Source organism: Chionomys nivalis, chromosome 1 (assembly GCF_950005125.1).
Source record: "Chionomys nivalis chromosome 1, mChiNiv1.1, whole genome shotgun sequence".
Classification (NCBI taxonomy): domain Eukaryota; kingdom Metazoa; phylum Chordata; class Mammalia; order Rodentia; family Cricetidae; genus Chionomys; species Chionomys nivalis.
In genome coordinates this window covers 68,226,991-68,249,434 of record NC_080086.1, presented here as the reverse complement: position 1 = coordinate 68,249,434, position 22,444 = coordinate 68,226,991, and the positions used below count along the sequence as shown (strand labels likewise).

Here is a 22,444-nt window from a genome sequence, read left to right as displayed (position 1 = left end):
ACAGGTGTTTGACCCAGTACCCAACATATGAAAATGCCACCCACTATAGAGGCTATCAGCACAATCTTTGCTTAGATTGGCGGCACCACAGAAACCCACTTATTAACTGGCTTGTGCGCTCGCTGTTGACTCAGGCCTTCGCGGCATGGATGTTGGTATAATACACAGCAACCAAGATAAGGGGCTCCGGCAGCTTCCACACAGCCTATCACCAAGCCGGTCTCTCCTTATCGCGCCTGTGCTTGCATTATATGGCCCGGTATCACTCTCTAATTGTCTCATCTGCGTAAGCGTTTTCTCCCCGAGACAATTTTCACTCTTCAAAGGCAGGACACGGGAATGTGGCACACCACGGCCTCACAGATGACAGGACCATGGAGAGGACTTTGTGGATCCAGCTGAACCAGGGTTCTCAAAAGAAGAATGAAGCATTGTTGTGCTAGGCACGTGGGAGGTACACGGAGAATAAAGCGTGCCATTGGGGGTGTGCTTCAGGGCTGGGCATTGGCGCTGAGCTGGCCTACCACCTGCTTGCTCTGCAAATCAACTTTCCTTTTCTGGAGTACCTATCACTGAGGCTCTGAGAGAGCCTTATCACGGGACTATCTGTTATCCGGTACACACAGTACAGTTTCTGTCTCAGTGACTTCAGGATGGATGTGACCGTACCTCGTGCAAGGATGCTTTGAAGCATTTGAGTTTTCTTTGTATCCAATGACTAGGGGGTTATGTGTCTTCCGGCAACTCATTATGTTGTGAGCTCTGTAGTAGGCAGGCTCATTTGCATAAAGTAAATGTTATGCACTGTTCCTTCAGGCAAAGATACGTTCATTTTCAATATGGTGGCATTATAAACAACACGGCTAGGAACATGTGGATTCGCCGAGCTGTCCTATACACCACTTGTCACCTGCCTGTCATACCACCTAAACCACCAGCACAATCTTATTTCAAAAGCTTGAGTTGAGCACTTGCTATCCACACAGACACACACACACACCTGGTAACTCTGGCCTATTCATGTTTGATTCCTGGCTCTGCCTGTCATTAGTGGTGTGAACTTAGGCAAAGTATTTGACCATCAAAACCTCATAATCTAAAAAGGAGGATAAAAATCTCTTTTAGGCGCTGGTGAGATGGCTCTGACGGTAAAGGTACTTGTTTGTTGCCAAGCGTGACAACCTAAGGTCCATTCCCCAGGACCCATACGGTAGGAGAGAACCTACTTCAGCAAGTTGTCCTCGATACTCACCCAAGTGCCCCCAAACACTAAATAAATATTCATGAAAATAAATAAAAAAATAAAAACATACCTTATAGAACTTTTGTTTAAGTAAACGAATTGCAGTTAGAGGTGGCTCAGCAATGCTGAGCACTTGGTGCTCTTATAAAGGATCCAGATTCAGTGTTCAGTGCCCACTCGATGGCGCAGTCTGTAACCCCAGTCCAGTGGACCCAGTGCCCTCTTCTGACCTCCCGACAGAGCACATGGCAGACAGGTATGCAAACACAACACTCATACACACAAAAATAAATACATCTTTTTTTTTTTTCCATTTTTCGAGACAGGGTTTCTTTGAAGCTTTGGAGCCTGTCCTGGAACTTGCTCTTGTAGATCAGGCTGGCCTCGAACTCAGAGATCCACCTGCCTCTGCCTCCCGAGTGCTGGGATTAAAGGAGTGCACCAATATCGCCCAGCTAAAAACATAAATAAATCTTAACACATGTTAAGGATTAACATGCTCAGGATTAGTCCCTAGCTCATAAAATGTACTTCAGTTCCTTAACAAAATACTTCTGTCCTTCAGAAGTCAATCCATTCACCAGAAGGTCACATTGAACCATAGATAGGGGCACAGTTTCCCATCAGAATGAGGACTGGTAAACATACCAATCTAGAGGGCACAGCACAGCAGAACTCCCAGCTCCCCCCCACACACACACTTCAAGGGGCTCCTTGCGGGCCTGGAAAAGACCCACATTCATTCAGACAATGACCCTGAACTCATGCTCACTACTGGGGTCTGGCTGGGTCAAAAGGCTTCAGCAAATATACTTATTTTAGGAATTGTACAAAAATCTTGTTAAACCAGATCTCAGAGAATCTCAAAAAGGTTTTCCTCAAGGACACAACAAGATCAGGTACAAACAGAGAGCAGCCTTCCACTGCCTGGACCCTGCATAGCCTAGGGAACTGCAAGTGGACTGGCCACGGACCCTGCATGGCCTGGGGAACTGCAAGTGGACTGGCCGCGGACCCTGCATGGCCTGGGGAACTACGAGTGGACTGGCCACGGACCCTGCATGGCCTGGGGAACTACAAGTGGACTCACTTCTTAGAGTCGTCTCCTCCCTCAGGTTCTGAGTCAACTTCTTGATTCTTCCAATGGCTTGGGCACTCTCCTCGCACTCCCAGATAAAGAACTCACACTAGCACCCCACCTTTCATGAACCTCAGAAGTGCTGGTCTAGAACATAGATGATTCTGGGGACTAGTAAGCAAGGTCTCTCTGCCAATGCTCAATCCCACCTCTACCTCCAGGGATGCTGCCACCAAAACCAAAGTGCAGGTTCAACCTCCTGGCACTGGCTTTGAATCTTCTCTTCCCTGACCATCATGCCGACCCCCGAGGCCATTGACTATGTCTCCCAGACACCCCAACCTGTGCTGATGAACTAACATGGGCCTGAAGATTCTGTGCACACCCCACCCCTCCAAAACTCCATCACCTCCACCATAGCAACAGAAGGAAACTCTACATTTCAGGGGCCCATGCAAGGCCCTCTGGGATCTAGCCTCACCCAACTGTCCCGTGGCTATTTCCTGTCATTGGAAGGTTCCCTCCTGGATGGAGGTTGGTAAGACTCAGGAAGCTGGTGAATACAAAGGGTTCAGGAAGTTAACTAAACTTAGGAAGACCAGGAAGTCACAAATGCAAAAGGCCCCTCCCCTAAGGCTGTACCAACAGTAGCACGCACTGTGGTAAGTAAGGAGACCACGGAGCTGCGGGCAAGTTGGGCAAGGAGCTGTAGGATTGCAGCTTTTCTAAGTGGTCACCTATGCTGGGATGGGCTTTGCTGGCATGAAGCTGTCTTTGAGTCACCCATGCTCCTGGAAGTGACCCCAATAAACCCATTTGCTCACCAGGCTGGACTTCAGTGAGGTGGTTTCTTTGGTCTGTGTTGGGGCCTAAGTAGATGGATGTTTGTCTACTTCTCCCCAGAAAGTCAAATAACACTATCTTTCCAATATCAGTCTCCATCAGTGTAATAAAAACCTCTCACTTAGTGGCATCATAAAAGAGATTATCCAAACAGAGGATCAAACAACAGCTTCTTATTTCCACCTTCAGGGCTAGAGAGACAGATGCCTCAGCAGTTCAGAGCACTGGCAGCTCGTCAGGACCTGGATTCGATTCCCAGCACCACATGGCAGCTCCCAACCATCTGTAAATCCAGTTCCAGGGGATCTGACACCCTCTTCTGGCCTCGCGGGCAGACACACGTGTGGTGTATAGATATACACGCAGATATAACACTCATACACATAAAAAAAATACAAATATTTTTAAGAATACTGGGCCGAGTGAAGGTGGTATGCACCTTTAATCCCAGCACTAGTGAGGTAGAGGTAGGTGGATCTCTGTGAATTTGAGGGCAGACTGGTCTACAGAGTGAATTCAGGATAGCCAGAACTGTTTCATAGAAAAACCAAACACACACACACACAGAAACAAAACTGGGATATATACAATGGCTCTTCACATTTTTTTTTCTAGTTTGCTTGAACTTCTAGCACTTTCTCGTGGAGCTCATAAAACAATCTAAACACTGTGAATGGAACTAGGTACAGGTTGGACAGAGAGTGGCTTCCATAGCCTACAGCTGTGCCCATCACCCCATGGTTGTCATGGCTAACCACCAGCACGGTGCGCTATCTATGTGGAACTGGGAAACCCAAACTGAGCCAAGAAGACGTGCTCAACACATGAGCAGAAAACCAATGGCTGTCAGCAGACTGACAAAGTAGAGTTCTGACCCCCGCTGTCCAAGCTGTTGGATGGTCATCCCATTCCTACAGCGGCCTTCCACTCAGCCCTCAGTGTTTGCGTCAGCCTGCGTTGACTTCTAAGGGTGAAACCAAGCTCTTGACTGAGACTAGTTTTCTGTGTCCCTGAACAAAGCCAACCAAGTGGACTCCCAGTCCAGGGATTCTTGGAGTGATCACATCCCTCCCCACACACACACACACAGTACCTGTCCCATCCGGAGTTGACCTCACAAAGGTGGGCAGCATTTTCACAGCTGCAGTAGGGTGTGTGGTGGCTCCTAGTCCTTTCTCCATCTCCTTCCGGAACCGCCTAGAAATCTCCAGAAGGGTCTCATCTGAGAGACGCATGTGGTACAGATATTGGTCAACCTGGAGTGGGGACAATAGATACCAATGGGTTAAATGAACTATAGTATAGTCATGATAGTATAGTATTGCATGTCAGAGATATCACTCAGCCTTTCAAAAACAAACAAACTTAGGCTTGTAACTCAAGCATTCAGGAGCTGAAGCAGAGGCAGGAGAATTGCAGTTCCAAGGTAGCCTAAACAACACACTAAAGCCGTGTGTGTGTGTGTGTGTGTGTGTGCGCGCGCGCACGCACACGTGTGTATTCTCTGGAGCTGGCAGTTGAACTCCAGCTAAAAACATGCGGTGAAGCACTTCCTGGCATATACAAGACGCCAGCTGAATACCAACACTGCAAGAAACAAAGCAACGCAACAAAACCTATCAGGCCTGGTGGGTCCCCAAATTCTAACATTTTGGAGGCAGAGGTAGTAGGATCAGTTCAAAGTCATTCTTTGACGCACAAGGCCACTTAGAGGCTACACATGACTCATCAAAATGAACAACAACAGCAACAACAAAAACCCCCAAAAGCCAAAAAACAAGAAAAACAACTTAATTTCTAGAGAATAGAGAACTAGGGGGAGACATCTGGGAAAGAGAAGTCATTTTCAAACAAACCAAATTAAAACAATAACATCCTATGGCAGAGACTTGTGGCCTCCCCTCTTCTCTTGCTGCCCAAACTGGCCTCATCTCACATGACCAATGCGATCACCCCTCACCCCAGGGCTAGCAGCCATCACCTCCTCCCTGGTTTTTACACAATCCCCAGTTCTATCTTTAACCTTTCCATCAGTTTTCCAACCCCCACCCAGACGCTTCTGTTCCTGTGTTTAGTTTCTGCTAGGGGTTTCCCACTGTGGTGGTTTAGATAAGAATGGCCCCCGTAGGGTCATATATTGGAATGTTTAGTCACAGGGAGAGGAGCTGCTTCAAAAGATCAGAAGGATTATGAAGTGTGGCCTTGTTGGAGTAGGTGGTCTTATTGGAGGAAGTCTGTCACTGGGGGTGGGTGAACTGAGGTTTCAAAAGTCCATATCAGGACCAGTGTCTCTCCTCTCCCGGCTCGCCCTCTTCCCCCTACCCCTCTTATCAGGGTGGAGCTCTCAGTGACGGCTCCAGCGCAATCCCTGTCTGATTTGACAATGACAATAATGGACTAAACCTCTGAAACTGTAAGCAAGCCCCCAGCTAAATGCTTCCTTTCGTAAGAATTTCCTTGGTCATGGTGTCTCTTCTGAACAATAGAACCATGACTAAGAAAGCCATCAAACATCCTAAGCCCCACGTAAGCTAGCCTCCGTCCACTTCCCTGTCATAGGGCGTGTCTCTGCTCTTCGTCCACATTCCGTCTGTGCAGTAAATCCAAGCTGTCCTCCGCTGCATTGAGGATCCTGAAACTACATGCATATCCCATCACCTCCTGCCAGCCCTGACCCCTCTCCTCCAGAGCCTGCACTGGCCCTCCTGAAGACAACGCTCAGGCCTCCCAGCTATTCCAAGGACTTGAGCTTTTTCTTGCCCGTACCTAAACCACACTTTGGAAATAATGCTCCTGGTCTTCCAATTTAGCTACACCCTGGTTAACCCACCCAACGGGCATTTAACCCTAACTTCCTGAACACCATAGCTAGAAGGCATCATGCTGAAGGACACTAGTGATTTACTCTTGTGATGGGGGCAGCCTAGGGGCTATCTTCCAAGGGCGAGAATAGATAACCCAAGAATCCTGACACAGGGCGGTGCATCCTTCTCCTTCTGATGCACCGCCTCAAATGTGAAACATGGCAGAATTAGAGGCCCTACTTTACTGTTTCCACGAGAGAACACCCCCTCTCCACCGTTTGCCAGGGAGGTAGACGAAATCCCACATGGCAGAGCTGAGTCCTTGTGATGGGCCTCTGTGCCGCTTCCTAAGTGTGAAGTTGTGTCTACAAAAGAGCAAATTCCGCAGCAATCTCTCTTGGCTTATCTTCAAACTTCCTGAGTTTTTATTTTAGTGTGTGTGTGTGTGTGTGTGTGTGTGTGTGTGTGTGAGAGAGAGAGAGAGAGAGAGAGAGAGAGAGAGAGAGAGAGAGAGAGAGAGAGAGAGAGGAGGACACCATGCAATTTGGGGACAGAGCTCAGGTCCTCCTGCTCCTAAGCTAAGTACTTTACCAACTGAGCCAGCCCCAGCCCCAGCCCCACCTTCGGGGGCTTTAATTGCTAATTGTTCTCATTCTTAACTCCAAGAATGAGTTAAAAGGCTGCCCTTTCTTAGAGGCCTCTTTACCCTTTGCTCAGGAGATCTTATCACCTTCCAGTGGCAGACAAAAATGATAAAGGCACTGTGGCCACTAGCAGAGGGTAAACATTTCCAGGCTGCTTACTAACCTAAGGCCCCTCCTGACCTGATCACTGTTGTCTTTGAAAGAACTTCTCCAGACCTGTGTTACAGATCCTAGCACCATAGCTTCCTAAATATGCCACCGGTGCCCATTCCTCCCTCCGTGGGTGCACTTACAGGATGAGTGGCGGCCAAGGGCCACCTCCAGAAGTGAAAGCAGTTTCCAGAACCCTTTATTTGTCCCCGGGAGGACACAAGCCTGGAGTCACGGAAGACCCCTTTGGGGGGTGGGACTAGTTTTTACTTTCACACACAGTGGGGACACCAACCAAACACAAGTACTCTTAGGAAAGGGAGCTCTGGGGCAGCTAACATAAAAGTGGAGTGAATGTGTGTGTTTGATCACTGCATTTGCCCGACTTCAGGCTGAACGCTTTCAAACGTGCGGCTACTTCCCTCAGTTCCCCAGAGGTTAGAGCCCCCTCACCCCAGTCTTTAGTCACAGCTGAACGAGCCTGGGATAACTCCTGCAGGGTCTCCAAATGGCCTCTCGGGATAAGGGTTTCCAGTCTGGGCTGCAATCGGGCATCGCAGGAGGCACTTGCAGAGCCTCTTCTGTGTTGAGGGAGTTGTGTTTCAGTTTGTGTGTTTGTTTATTTTTTTATTATTGATTTTGTGTTTGTTTTGATTTTGATTTTCTGGGGAAGGGTAGAGAGAACTATCTGGGTAGGTAGGAAGTTGGGGAGGATCTGGGAGGAGCTGAGGAATGGGAAAAGCATAATCAAAATGAAAAAATATCAATGATATTTTGACTGATATGAAAAATTAATAGAAAATAATAAGCCCTAAGTGCAGGTGGTCAGGCCTGTGATCCCTGCTCTTGGGAGGTGTAGGCAGGACAAACAAGAGTTCAAGGTCACCCTTGGCTACACTGAACATTTGAGGATGGCCTAGACTCTAAATATTCGTTCCAGACTGACCAAATGGGCATTGCTGGGGTTGAGTCTAAGAGCCTCACCCCTCTCTGGAACACGGTTCCTCGGCGTTAACAATGTGATCAAACCTGGTCAGGTTCCTGGAGTCTCGTCGCCTTAAGTCAGTCATTTTCTTGTACTCTGCCAAGTCTTTCAGGCAGTGAAGCAAGCCCATGAGCCTAGTACTCGAACAGGAAGATTGCAGCAAACTGAAAGCTAGCCCCAGCTACAGAGTAAGTTCTAGGCCAGCCTGGGCTAGAGTGAGAATTTGCTTTTAAAAAGGGCAGGGAATGGGGCTAGGGAAAACTCAGCTAGCAAAGTTGCCTTAAAAACATAAGGACCTGAATTCCACCCCAAGAACTCATATTTTAAAAAGGGGGAGGCTTTCCCTGTAGGTCTCTATCTGAATGAGAAGCGGAAAACAGACTGGGGAGTCATAGGCAGACCTGAGCAAAGCTGACTGGGGTCAGAGAAGAGAAGGCTGCCAGGCTACCCAAGGCAAGGGCGCGTTAGAGAGCTCTGCTAGCTGATAGCCCGGAGATGCTGAAGAGATTAGAACTTCCTCATTGGGCAATTGGGGTCGGTTTCATTTTTCCCACATCATCAGTCTGACGGTGACTCTTCCTCCAGAGTTGGAGGTGGAGACAGGACAAGCTATAAAGAAAAGCAAACACAGCCAGGCGGTGGTAGTCTATGCCTTTAATCCCAGCAATGGATTATCACAAGTAGGCGAGTCTCGAGTTCGAGGCCAGCCTGATCTACAGAGCAAGTTCCAGACCAGAGCTGCCTCAAATAAAAGAAAAAGAAAGAAAGGTAGAAAGAAAAGCAAATCCTATCCAGAAGGGAAGCCGGTATCATCCGGTCCTTCAAAACCTCCTCATCCCTCAAGCCCTGCCCGGTGAGGGAGGAAGCGCATAGCAGGCACAGTGGCTCAAATCTATAATCCCAGCACTAAGGAAGCTAAGCCAGGAGAACCACAAGTTTGAGGCCAGCCTTGGCTACATAGCAAGACCTTGTCTCGTCAAAACAAAACAGAAATCTGGAAAAGAAACAAAGACCACTTGAGCATTTTAAAGTAGCCACCCACGTTATTGGCTGGTTCTCCCTTGGCCAGTGAATGCCCTGCAGGATTTTATGGCAGGACATTTGGGTACCAGAGTCACCATCCTTCCTGTTATCGGCCAAGGGATGAAAATCCTGATTCCAGAAGAGCCCTGTCCTTTCGCCTTAAGTGTGAGGAAGGACAAAGATCTGCGTTCAGCTCCTGTTAATGCCTTGGTCAAGAAATCCTGTGACCGAAGCTGACCTAAATCACCAAGTTGTTTCAGGAGGCAGATGGAGCATAAATAATACATGAACAACCAAATGATCAGTCATTTCTGAAAGGCACACCCTCCTGGCAGAAACAGGGTAAAAAGGTGACCACACCGGCTTCACCACAGCAAAGCAAAGCCATGAAGGGAGCCGGACACACAGCTGACCCCCGTCTCCAGTCTTTGGGTATCCTCATTACTACTATTCAGAAGGTTTTCTCCAGTGGTCCTGGAGGAACATTATCCAATCTTACTATTAGGTTCGAGTTCAAGGACTGCCTGATTGACGAGAAAGTGAGTTCAGGGTCAGTCTGGGTAATCTAGCAAAAAAAGCCTGTTCCAAAACCAACGGGCTGAGCTTCGGCTTTCTTAACACTTAGGTTCTTGTCCTGAAGAAAGGACTACGTCAACCGTCTCAGGCCTCGGCCTCCTACAGGACAGTTAGGAATGCGGGGCAACTATCACACAGCATGAGGACACGCCCCTGCCACCATCCACAAAGACACAAATGTGCCTCTCCAGACGAGCAGTGAGAGAAGCAGGCACAGTAGGAACAACCCAGGGAGTCCATTCACATGAATCCAAGTCGTGAGGGTTCCAGGCTCAGGGATGCATTCCTGCAATCAATCCCTGAACTAAGAGGTGAAGGCAGGAGGATCGGAGAGTTCAAAGCCATCCTTGGCTTAGGTGAGCCTGGGATACAGTGAGAAGCCCTTCGGGGGAGATAGGGAGAACTGGTGCCAGAAAGTGGGGGTGACTGGTGATACAGGATGGGTGGCGCTGTTAGCCCACACGTATTTATTTAGTCTCTTATGTGTATCACACTTCAATTCAGAAAGCTAAGAAGCCTGGACCTGATGGCACAGGCCTGTAATCGCAGTAATTCATGAGGCCCTGGGTTTGATCCCCAGTAGTACAAAAATAATTTAAAATATACCAGGCTAACCGGGTGGTGGTGGCGCACGCCTTTAATCCCAGCACTCGGGAGGCAGAGGCAGGCGGATCTCTGTGAGTTCGAGGCCAGCCTGGTCTACAAGAGCCAGTTCCAGGACAGGAACCAAAAAGCTACGTAGAGACCCTGTCTCGAAAATCAAAAATAATAATAATAATAATAAAATAATAAAAAAATAAAATAAAATACACCAGGCTGGTGAGATGGCTCAGCGGGTAAAGGAGCTGCCAAGTCCAATGACCAGGGTACGATCCTAGGAACCCATCAGGTGCAAGTTGTCCTCTGACTTCCGCAAGTGTGTGTGCAAGTACACACACAAATGCATACACACACACAAAAGAGACAAACATAACTAAAATTTAAAATATGTACCTGATATATACACTAACTGTATACACCACTGATACTACTTTATATGCCACACATCTGTGATCCCAGCACTTGGGGGGGCGGCTTAAGACAGGGAGAGTTCAAGTATTGGGCCAGCCTGGGCTACATAGAAAGACCCTGTATAAGGAAGTAGGAGCAACAAAAGGCAGATATCAAGAACTTGTCCCTAGCCTACATACTATGTGTGTGCTGTCAAAGCACCCATATCAGAGAGATCAAGAGGGCAGGTGAGAGAGGACACTCTGCTTTAAACTTGGCCACACACTGCCATGGCTCGTGTGCTGACACGGGCTTGCAGCACAATTTCAAAAGAATTTCATTCATAAATATATATCATTATTCCTTTGCCAATGTTTTACCACCAGCCTTTGACAAGGAAACCAAGGCTTGGAGAAGCTTTCCCAGACCACAAGCCTAATCCCTGGCAAGGGCCCACAGTCAGGTGGTCGGTTCACTGGGCACCCCTACCTGGGGCACAGGTGTGTCCATCCTCGGAAAGCTAGCAGATGCTCTCCATGTCCTTGTTAATTATAATGCTCTCGGACTCCTCCCAGCAAGGCCAAGGCTGAGCGGAGGACAGCAAATTTATGCTCTGAAGTTGTCAAGGGAAGCCCAGGTATCTCCTAAAGGAGGAAGGGGCGACCCAAGGAAGAAGACACAAGGATGAGCTACAACCCGTGCTATCTGACCCCAACTGGTGGAAAATAACAGATCTGCTGAATGCTTTCTTTAAATGGGAGAGGAGGCTCTTCGCTGGGGCGGCCCTGCCGTCTTGGGGAGCCTCCAGCTCTGACGCACAGCGTGTTCACGAGCCTGAGGCAGTGTGGTGATGTGGAAGAGGAGGAAGCATGCAGGCCACTCCCCCAAGATCCTCCTGTGCCGTGGTGAATCACGGGCCTTCCTGTTCGGTCAGTTCTCACTCTCAGCCACATGGAATGAGACAGACCAGGGGGCAGCACTTGCCAGCGGCCAGGAGGTGGGCAGTGGGGATACCCAGCCTGGGCCCTCCAGTTCCCAGTTTAGCTATTGCATCCAGACGGAGAATGCAGCAAACAACAGGTCCCAGGTGTGGGGGACCCCGGCTTGATCCATTTACCCATGAACTGATCGAGTGTGCCAGGGCTGGGCACCAAAGACACCAGGGTAAAGGAGACAACAGACTCTGCCAGCAAGAGGCAAAGATGCCAGGAAATACTTACAAAGCAAAGGTGAGGACAGACAACTGTAGGATTGCGATTATAAAACATAGGCTTAGAACCACTTTCTGTTTTCGCTTTGCTTGTGTTTTTGAGAATTTAGCCCAGGCAATCCCAGGTGCTGGAATTCAAGGTGGATGGCGCCACACTTAGCGCTTCTCTTTTCTTTTAGAAAGGATTTCTTTTTTTCTTTCTTCTTCTTTTTTTTTCTTTTTTTTTTTTTTCGTCTAGGCAGTGGTGGCAAACACTTTTAATCCTGGCACTTGGGAGGCAGACCAATCTCTGAGTTTAAGGCCAGCCAGGTCTACAAAATGAGTAAGGATTGTTACACAGAGAAACCGTGTCTCAAAAAAAATTTTTTTTAAATCAGTCTATAGTCAAGCATTTTTTAAAATGATGGGTTAGGGAGAAATCTCAAGATGCCTCAACCCTAGAAGAACTACAGAAACTAAGGAATGCTTCAAGTGGGAAAAACCATCTTCCCTGGAGAAGAGCACATTGAATGGTTATCCAGTACCAAGTGGTCAGCCTCGAAAACATACACATGTGTACACATTTATATACACACATCCACATCTTTATATACACACATCCACACCCATACACACTACATATACACACGTGTACATGTTTATATACACACATCCACACCCATACACGCTACATATACACACGTGTACATGTTTATATCCACACATCCACATCCATACACACTACATATACACATGTGTACATGTTTATATCCACACATCCACATCCATACACACTACATATACACATGTACATGTTTATATACACACATCCACATCCATACACACTACATATACACATGCATACACAAGTATATGCAACAAGGAAAAAGTCATGAATTTGGAAAAAAGTTAGGGGAGATACAAAAGGGGTTGGAGGGAGAAAAATCGAAGGAGGAAATGACGTACCACTATAATCTCCATACAGAAACACCATGTTCTTCGTCCATATCTAACCCCCATCCCATCTCCTGCCCACCCCACTTCTGCTGGTCCCCTTTGTGTTTCTAAAAGTTCCCCTCATACTTTCTTATACTTTGCTTTATTTTGGTTTTGTTTTTCAAGATAGGGTTTCTCTGTGTAGCCCTGGCTGTCCTGTAACTCTCTGTAGACCAGGCTGGCCTCGAACTCAGAGATCCAACTGCTTCTACCTCCCGAGTGCACCACCACAGTCCAGTTTCATTTTTCTTTTAATCGAGATTCTGCATATGAGAGAATATGAAATTTATCTTCCTGCGTCTGGTATATTCCAATCAAATGATCTCCAGTTCCATCCGTTTCCCTGCACAAACATAATTTCACTATTCTTCATTGCAGAATAAGATTTCATGTGTATATACCACATTTTCTTTAGCCAACCCATCTATTGATGGACATCTGTTGATAGCCAATAAATTGACTACCATGAGCGGCTGCTGCAATGACCATGGATGTGCAGACAGACATCTTGGTTCCAGGCTCACTAGACATGTCCCTCCCATTCTCACTGCTCCCAGAAGACTACAAGCACCAACCAAGTCTTTGGCATATTTGTGATGCCAGCAATTCTCAGTATTCAAGTTGAGTTGGTACTGGGTCACGGTTACCAACATGGGGCTGTAACAACAACAGAAACACGAAGACTAGTTACTCCAGACTGACAGGCGCTCATGCCCGACCCTGCTCTCCAGGCCACGACTCTCACTGCGGGATGCTGACACCATTTCCTCCACGGTCATCTGCCTGTCCTGCCTGTTGTGCTTGGCTCCCTAGGGCCCTTCGCCTTCTCTAGACAGCCCCAGGCCAGGGACCACACAACCTGCCTTGCAGCTTCCTGACCCACAGGGGCATCTTCTCTCATTCTTTCTATAGCCACTGTCTACCTGCTGAATCAAACCTCTGCGGGGTCTGTCTCTCTGCTCCGCGTACAGCCCAGAACTCCTCCCCCAACCCAAGACCACACCTATATGCTCACACGCCCAGGGCCACCTAGGCTGCCACCTGTGGAAAGGACAAGGCTATCCACTCTAAGGTGGCCCAGTTGGGCCGTACGTTACACAGTCCACAGCGACAGACAGCCCACAGAGTCAATCAGACTTTGCTCTAGAGGAACCCACGCCCAAAGATGACACTGAAGGAAACGGGACCAGGACAGTGAGCCGGAAACTTAGTTCCAGATTTGGGACTTGTGGGAGATATTGGACCAGTCCCCTTGTACACCGCAACTGGTTTCTTTACCGTAAAAGGGCTTGAATGACATCATCCCTAAGGTCCCTTTCCAACTGACACCTGACTCATAACCCAATAAAACAGACAACCTTCTCCAGTTGTCCCAGGCTGCTTTGTGTTGGGGGTGGTGAAGTGCACGGGCTCCAGAGTGAGGCCACCTGCCCGGGTTTGAATTCTGTCTCGCCCTTGGGCAAAAGGCTGACCTGGTGTCCTTACCTGAATGGCATAACAGAGCCTTCTCTGCAATACAGCAAGAGGGCGGTCTGAGATACCAGCTCCTAAGCACAAGGGATGTTTATCTTTAAGATCTTTATAGGAGATCCAGCACAGGTGGCTGACACAAACAATAGCCCAGGTATCCAGAGGGAGGCTGGGGCAGGAGGGTGCTGCAAGTTTAATGGAGCCTGAATAACACACTGAGTTCCAGGCCAGCCGGACTACGGTTTGAGACCCTGTCTCAACCCTCTTTCCAATAAAGACCTTTACAGCTAGAAGGAACAGATGAGTCTAGAAGGCTTCATGAAAAGCACTAACAGGAAAAACATAGTAAGTAGGAAGGAAGAGCCCCTCAACTGGGAAAGGAAATTAGGGGCAAATGCCCTTGCTGAACCCCAGATGTTGGATCTGTCCTCATCCCTTCCTTTATCAGGCATTAGAGAGGCTAAAGGGAAAGTCGGGTGCAAGGGCTTTTCACAATGTGGAGTGCACCCACACCTCCAGGGACAGGGGCACTAGCACCCAGGCAGGGACGAAGAGAAGGTTGCTGGATGGATTGATCCCATTACTTCTAGGACTTCCGGAACAGGTTCTGAGATAAGTCTTCACGAAGCCGCCCTAGAGAAGGAATCTCAACATCTACAGACAGAAGCACTAAGCACTCACAACCACCATGGAATGAGTCTCTACTCCCCCAGCCAAGACTCCCAGATCCTAACTAAAGAATACAAAACCTATTCAAGATATACAAGGGGCAGTGTGGGGTGGGTCACACCCGTCACTCCAAGGTCTGAAAACTCATGAGTTTGGGACTAACCTGGACTACATAGTGAGGTTCAGTCCAGCCTGGACTACAATATGAGATCCTGATGTTCTCCCCCACCACACATACAAAGAAGGCAGGGGATGGGACAGGATATAGTTCAGGGACAGAGAATCTGTCTAGGCCCTGAGTTTAACCCTTGGCACCTCAAAAAGTAATAAAGGAATGTCAGGGTGAAGACAGTGGGTTCCCGACAGAGACTATTACAGTGTGGCTCAAGAAGGCCCCATCTAATGAACCAAAAGAATGAGGGTATACTGTCTCCTTCAGGCCCTAGGGGAAGAAGCTCCACGAACCTAAGGCAGCCACACCTCCCGTGGTCGGGTGCTATGACTTCAGCACAGGTCAGCTCCAGGACTTTCCCCAGGGGAGCCAGCGTCTGGAGCAGATGACAGGAAGCCTATGCCAGTCCCCAGAGGTGCAGGCCTACTAATCGCCCTGGGCACCCTCTGCCCTTTCGTTCCTGAAAAAGAGTTACTGGAAGGTGGGTGGGTGCAGGGTTCCCCAAAGAGCGCATGCTTCAACGCGGGGTGCAGCAACAGACACCTAAAAGTCTGAGTAGAGGTGCCACTTCCCCCAGGGAACCAGAAAGAATGCAACTTAGAAAGTTTCCTAACTGGCCCAAACTGCCGATGCTTGTTAGGTGGATAACCGGGACTCAATCCCACAAGCCGACTCCATCATGTAACCAAGAACCTGCTGCTTTCAGGGGTCACCAGCCTTTCGCCCCAGCTCAGACGTGTGGAAAGCTAACAAGAAACTCTCACAGGGCCAGAAGGAGATTCTCCCGGAGGAGGAGACCGTGATTCTTCCCCAGCGGCTTCCTGGAACCAGGGCACAGCCCATAGCTTTCTAGTTGGCCCAACCCTGTGAGCCTGCCTTTCAGTGATGGGTGGGAGCTTGTTTAAGGCCGTGGTCTCACAACTTCCTCAGATTCCCACGTGACACACTATTGAAAGGTGGGGGCTAGCAGGGCAAGAAGGCTCAATATCAACAATCCCAGCATTTGAGAAGTCAAGATAGGAACATCACTAAGATCTAGATCAGCTCGGGTTGCTCTGAGACTGTCAAGGAAGGAAGGAAGCTGGGTCTGGGGGTGTACACCTTTAACCCTGGCACCCAGGAGGCAGAGATAAGTGGATCTTCTTGTGAGTTCCAGACCAGCCTGGCCTACATAGCAGTTTTAGGCAAGCCAGGCATACATACAGTGAGACCCTGTCAGAGAGAGAAAGAGAAAGAGAGAGAGAGAGAGAGAGAGAGAGAGAGAGAGAGAGAGAGAGAGAGAAGAACTGAGCATGTAATTCAGTCTGTAGAGTGCTTTCTTATCCTGCATGAAGCCCTGAGGTTGATTCTAACACAACATAAAACAAAGATAGTGGCATGAGTGTAGCGGCTGAATCAAATTTCAAGGTCATCCTCTACTGCCTAGAGAGTTGGAAGTCAGCTTGAGAGATTTGTCTCAAAAAGCAAATAAAATTCAATGATAGAAGGGGATAGCCCCTCATACAGAAAATTTTCTACCTCCAAATGTCTGAGGACCCCAGCTGGAAAGCCACTAAGACAATACCATGGCCAACCCAAGCAAGCCCTGCTGGGACCGGCACAGCCAATAAAATATGGGGTGACTTGCCGTGCCCCATTCCCGATGCTTTGAAATGGCAGTGGCTGACTACACGGTGTCCAAAACCAAACCAAACTGGCTGACGCCAGAACTCCAGGATAAAGGGATGGACCCTCTTACCAAGAGCAGGTCTTCAGAAGCCCTGGGGTGGGGGTTGGGGGGGGTCCTGGCTTTGGTGTCTTGTTTTGGGTAGCAGAGCTTACTCTAGCTATGACTTTTTAAAACTCTGGTCTGTGTTGTTCTGTTTCTCCCCAGAAAACAGCTGAATGAGTTGTCAACTCCTCAAAAACAAAAGTTCAGCTCTGAAAATCATGTTATCTGTTCATTCCTGCCCTTGGGAGGTAGGAACAGGGAGCCCAGGAGTCTGAGGCAATCCTCCCTTACAGGGTTAGCCTGGGCTACATAAGACCCTTGCTTCCATGGGGGATGGAGGTAATCTTCCCAGTGCCTCCTGTCTAGAGCTGAGGTCCACCCTTCCTCAGACAAGGAGGGTGTATGAGCCTATTTATTATAGGAGTGGAGTTAAATGTCACTTTTCTGGTAGTGAGACAGTTTGACCATGGCTAAATTAACTCTGCTTCTCACCCCCTAAGAAACTAACCTTCTGTTTCTCCACAGGCAGGACACAAGGCCTTGACACAGGAAACACAATCACACCCTGTCTCCGCTCCCACCCAGCAGCCTCAGGTGAAGGAGAGCCGAGAGCCGCCCTTCCTCAAAGGTTCACACACCCCGGTGCCCCTCACTGATTCCTCCACCAGTGCCCTTCCCCCATTCCCACACTAACTCTAAACACTCCATCCATGATCAGAAACCGTGATGATCAACTGGAGCAGCCCGGATTCTCCCTGCCTGAGGAAGGATTCCAACTGAAACCCATCAGCCTTACCGCAGGGTGTAGCTAAACCAACGCCACCAAGCACAGTGATGTAGGCACGGAGCGGGTGGAAGACAGAAAGCAGGAAAGAGGAGGCATGCATGCAGACAGGAGAGGTACAGAGAGAAAAGTCGGACTTCATTTGTGATCAGGGCCCCGAGAGCGCAAGGGCAGAAAGACCTAGTGAGAGTCGGGAACTTTGGGAAATGAAGTTGGGATGAGGGGCGGTCGGTAGGGCTGGAGAAGACTCCTCCTGAAATACACCAGTCTATCTCCAAGACTAGAGTCTGGAAAACTTATGGTGTCTGGAAGGAACCTGCAGACCAACTGACAGGGTTGTAGCTGTCATTAGGTAAAAAGGAATCCAGGGCCTAGGAAGACCCAGTAGGCACCAATGTCTTTGCTCAAACCAACCCAGGAGTTGGCTATACCAGTGCCCCCACCCCACCCCGCTGGTTCAAAGTGTTCTCAGCACCACAAGTGAACACTCCAGTATACTGTTCCCATAGCAGGCAAGTGTGTGGTCAAGAACAAGATGTTCCTACCAAAAAGAGCAGAAACCACCCTGGTGTTCTAAAGTGATCTTGAACAACTTTATCTTGACCTCAGCTCCTTGCCAATAAAATAAGGAACACTCAAACTAATCACACTTATCTCCAGAAGTTATTTGACTCTCCGTGAGCTAACAGCCGGTGTCAGAAGCTTAGAACAGCTCTGTTCACAGCAGATGTTCCGTGTGGAATTCCACTTTCAGTTAGCAACGGTGAGCAGAGACTTTGCACTCGTTCACTAGGACATTAGAGGGGCTAGCTGTAGCCAGTGAGTCATCTCTCAAACCCTGAGACTAGAATGAGATCATTTCTGAGGGATCCCAGAGAAGTGCAAATCAAAAAAGCCAGGCATGGTGGCCAAGGCCCTTAATCCAGAGGCAGAGGTAGGTAGGCAGATTTCTGTAAGATGCTAGCCTGGTCTACAGGTAAGTGCCAGGCCTCCAGGGATAGTCAAAACCTGTCTCAAAAAAAATAAAAATAAAAAAGGAAGGAAGGAAGTTCAAGGTCAAGGTCAAGGTCCGGAGTGGCGGTGCACGCCTTTAATCGCAGCTTTTGGAAGGTAGAGGCAGGCAGATCTCTGCGAGTTCAAAGTCAGTCTGGTCTACACAGGACAGCCAGAACTCTCTAGAGAGATCCTGTGCCAACCCCCCCAAAAAACTAAAAATCTAAATCAAGCACTTCTCAAAGACTCCAAAATTAAACCAGAGTTTCATCTTTCCTAATTTCTCCTCAGTGCAGAGACACTCAAGATACTCTGCGCCTTTTCTCAAACTGCAGGGGATCAAACAGCTTTGCACACCTAAGCCAGATCAGAGTCTAAACTGGGAGGCTAAATCCCATGGTACACCTGGTTTAAGTTACAGGCCTGATTTGATTCTGTCCCTATTGGTAACTTAGAGGAAATACATCCAAGTGTCCTGGGGTTAGGAACATAAAAAGCCAGGGCCCAGGCAAGTCCTCATAAAGCCAGCCAGGCACAGTCACCTGCAGCTGGTAGGAAGCAATAAGCCTCAAGGGGCTCAGGGTCCTGTTGTGAATAAACCACACTTCCAGACACCCTAGTCAATCCTCTTTCCACTCCCGGAAACAGATGACTCCGTGGCATGCCCCTTAGGGTGTCTGTTATACATCCACAGTTCCACAACCAGAGAGAAAGTTCATAAAAAGAATTCAGGTGTCCAAGAGGGAAATTCACTCTCTCTACGATTAAGGGGCCTCCCTCAACTGTATGTTTTAGGAACTGCCAAGAGATTGTCGTATCTTGAACAGAAAAGACCAGAGGAATCAGCAGAATCAAAGACCTCACTCATCCCAAGAGATTAAAGAGCACAAACCAACAGAGAAAAATCTCAACTAAATCAGGTGTGAGGTTCATCAGCCAGGGCCCTGTACACATCAAGAGCAATCTATCATCCCGTCCTACGCACTCAGGACCAGGGGCGGGGGGGGCGTCCTAGGACGTGCTGAAGGCACTTCCCTACTTCCCTAAAATCTGTTCCCACGAGACACTGAAATTTCAAGTGTGTAACTGAGCAACGGCTCACAGCTCTAACACAACCCTCTGGACAACACGCCCCCCCCCCCCCGCCCCGCCAATACTAGACCATTCCCTGCCTCAAATCTTGGACTAGGGCCCAGGACAGGAACCAATCCCGTAATCCTGGGCATTTTAGAAACTCAATTCTCCCGGGAGTTAGAGTACTCCGAGCTTGGCTCTGGTCCACCCCCACCTCCCTACCCCGAGGCAGAGAGTGAGGCTCCAGGCAGGGCCCGAGGCCCTTTCTTATGTAAATGACCCGCCGCACTACCGAAAGCTCGGATTAGCTTGGGCTGCCGAGAGTGAGGTGGGCACAGGAGGATCTGAGCGCTGAAAGGTTCGCTTTCAGAGGCCAAAAAATACAAAAGAACTCAGGAAATCTTGGGGTGGGAAGGTGAGTTCACTTCGTGTAACTTTTAGTAGCAAACCAGAAAGTACTATCCAAAATCCGCCAACTCAGAGGCCGGACGCAGGGACTAAAGGCGGGGCGGTCCCCAGGAAGATCTGCTGTGAGGGGGCGCCCCTTTCGAGCCTCAGTTCCGGGTAGTTCAGTTCCGGGGAGGGGGCGCGGCGGGCCACTCTTTCTGCACCCTTTCCCGCTCCTTCCTGGGTGACTTCTTTTATTTTATTTTTTTTCCCGATCCACCTCCAAGGGGCGCCACGAGGAACCGATAGCCTCTCCAACGCGTCCTTAAGAGCCAGAGGGCCGGGCCCCGGCTGCTACACACTGCCACCGCGCCTCCTCCCCCTACATTGGATTCTTCCCCACGTGCTCTTGCCGGAACTCGGCAGCAAGAAGGGGGCTCCTCCCACGTGGGCGCAGCAGACTCTGACTACGTGCAGGGCGACCCGCCCCTCAAGAAACCAGGGATCTAAGTGTGGGGAGAGCGCGCGCGGGTCGCGGGGAGGTGGGTATCTCGGTGGTGCGCGCCCTGGCCCAGATGGTGCCTAGCAGACGTGGCTTCTCGTGCCTAGGACTTTCCCAGCTACCCAGACTGGTTCCACGTCCCCAGCCCCGAAGAAGGAGGAAGCAGATCCCCCACGCGCTCCAGATTCCCGGAGAGCACGCAACTTGGTCCAAAGCGAGCCAACCTCCCCCGCTCGTGGTGACTTACCTTCTGCACTTGGTTTTGATTGAGCTCGGTGAATAAGCAGGCTATCATATGCGAGGCGATCATCTTGCTGAGACCAGACGGGGCCCGAGTAGAGAAACCGAGACTCGAGCGCTAGCGGGGGAGCGCAACGCTTTGTACGCAGGCACGGGTGTTCGGTTGGGATTGAGGACTCCAGGAGTCACACAAAGAAGGTTCACCACGGTGGCTCACCAGCTGGGAGCCTCGAGTCTCCAGAAACAAGTTTCTTTATTTCGTTTAGTCACAACAACGGAAAGTGCCTAAAGTCTCGCTCTTGGAGACGGATCTAACTGCCCAGAGTCCAGTCACTAACTTCAGTCACAGGGTCACTAAGGCTTAACTTGGGAGGAATGACAGTGCTGCTCCACTCCGACGATCGAGCTTCTCAGGGTCACTGGCGTGATGCTCCCGCCCTTGGATCTCCTTAGCTGGGTAACGCGGAGTAGCCTGTGGTGTCCTGGGACTCCAGCACTGGAGTTTGCTGCAACAATGTGGCTTATTGAGGGGCTGCCGGCTCTTTGGGCAGTCCCGGACAGTGACGTGCGCGCGTTCATTGGCTGCGGGAAGAGGGTGTGTGAGCTCTTCGGCTGCCCGCCCGCGATTCATAGCCAATCAGTGCCCAGAGCCCGCGGGTGCGGCCGCTCAGACACCGGAGCAGGCGTCCAGAGAGGCGCGCCGGAGGCTAGGGGCGGAGCCCTGCGCCGGGGATGGGACGTGTGTTCCGTGGCAAGGGCCTGGGACTCCAGGGCGCATGAGCCACCGCCGCGTCAGGCACGGCTTCGGGTGGGGGGCGCGTGATCGCGGACCCAAGAGATGTTGGGCGACTGGAAAGACAAGTGATTAACACCAACACACGCCCTGGGCGGACAGGGACACAGTCTGGTATCTGCGGATCATGTGAGGGGCTGCCACTGCTCTGTCACAGTATGAAGCATCTTAATTTTCATCTTGATTTTGGCTCACTCAGAGGATCCCTGCATGCCTGAAGCGAAGTAAGCCAGCCCTTACAAAAGTCAGCCCCTCTTAACCGTCATACCAATAGCGTAAGGGTTTTACTAACCCCGTTTTATAGATTAGGGAACCGGGCGCTGTGCTGTTAATGAGATTTGCCCAAGGTCACATCGCTAACAAGTGGTAGATGAAGACAGGAACCGGTATCACTCTGAAACGGAATTCTCTTCCCCATTGTATTATCCAGCCTTTCTGGAAACCAGGAAAGCAAACGGCTGGGGAGAAACCTTGTCAGTAGCTGGGACAGATAAGTGGGAGGGGATGGTGAGTATGTAGCTGCTTGATCCTAGACTCCGGTAGTGTGGAATGTTTTATAAACGCCAAGAAGAACCCAAGCCTCTGCCTCAGCTCATGCCTAAAGCCAGACTCCAAGTTTGCATATTAGTAGAAGCCAGCAATATTGAAATAGCACCTCAGGTGACCTGAGGCTGGTGCTGGTGGAGAATGGCAAGCCTGGAGTTTATAGAGCACGTGGAGGGACAGGAAACTCAAGTTCCAGCTAACCTCACTTCCCAAGCTCTCTCTCCACCTCCAGTGGCTTGTGCTAGAAGAGCACTCTGCCGACTGAGGTACACCCCAGCCCGTTTTTCTCTGCTGAGCTGCCTTCTTCCACAACCTCTGATGTGGTTCATTTATTTCCTCTATGAATGTTTGGTCCCAGCGCTGCCAGTAGCAGTTACACCATCTACACACAGGTAATTCACAAACCTAAATCTACAAGCAAGGACTTTCCCCAGGGCTTCTGGCTCTCTTAGCCAACTGTCATTTGTCACCCCTGCCCTGGTGACTAGTATCTCACACTTAACATGTACAAGACTGCACTTAACTCTTCTTCCCATTTTTTCCCCTTTGTCTCCAAAAATGGCATCCATCCATCCATGATTC

General features: G+C 49.5%; 1 protein-coding gene across 1 annotated transcript in view; it reads right to left on the bottom strand.

Moving 5' to 3' along the window:
- Nucleotides 1-21,024, bottom strand: part of Hk2 (hexokinase 2) — a 49,851-nt gene extending 28,827 nt beyond the window's left edge. The window contains exons 1-2 of the mRNA XM_057777605.1: nucleotides 20,531-21,024; nucleotides 4,258-4,420 (exon numbers count right to left, since the gene is read on the bottom strand). Of these exons, the coding sequence (XP_057633588.1) occupies nucleotides 4,258-4,420; nucleotides 20,531-20,593 (226 nt within the window). The 5' untranslated portion in view covers nucleotides 20,594-21,024. The remainder of the gene's footprint in view (nucleotides 1-4,257; nucleotides 4,421-20,530) is intronic.
- Nucleotides 21,025-22,444: the final 1,420 nt, after the last annotated feature.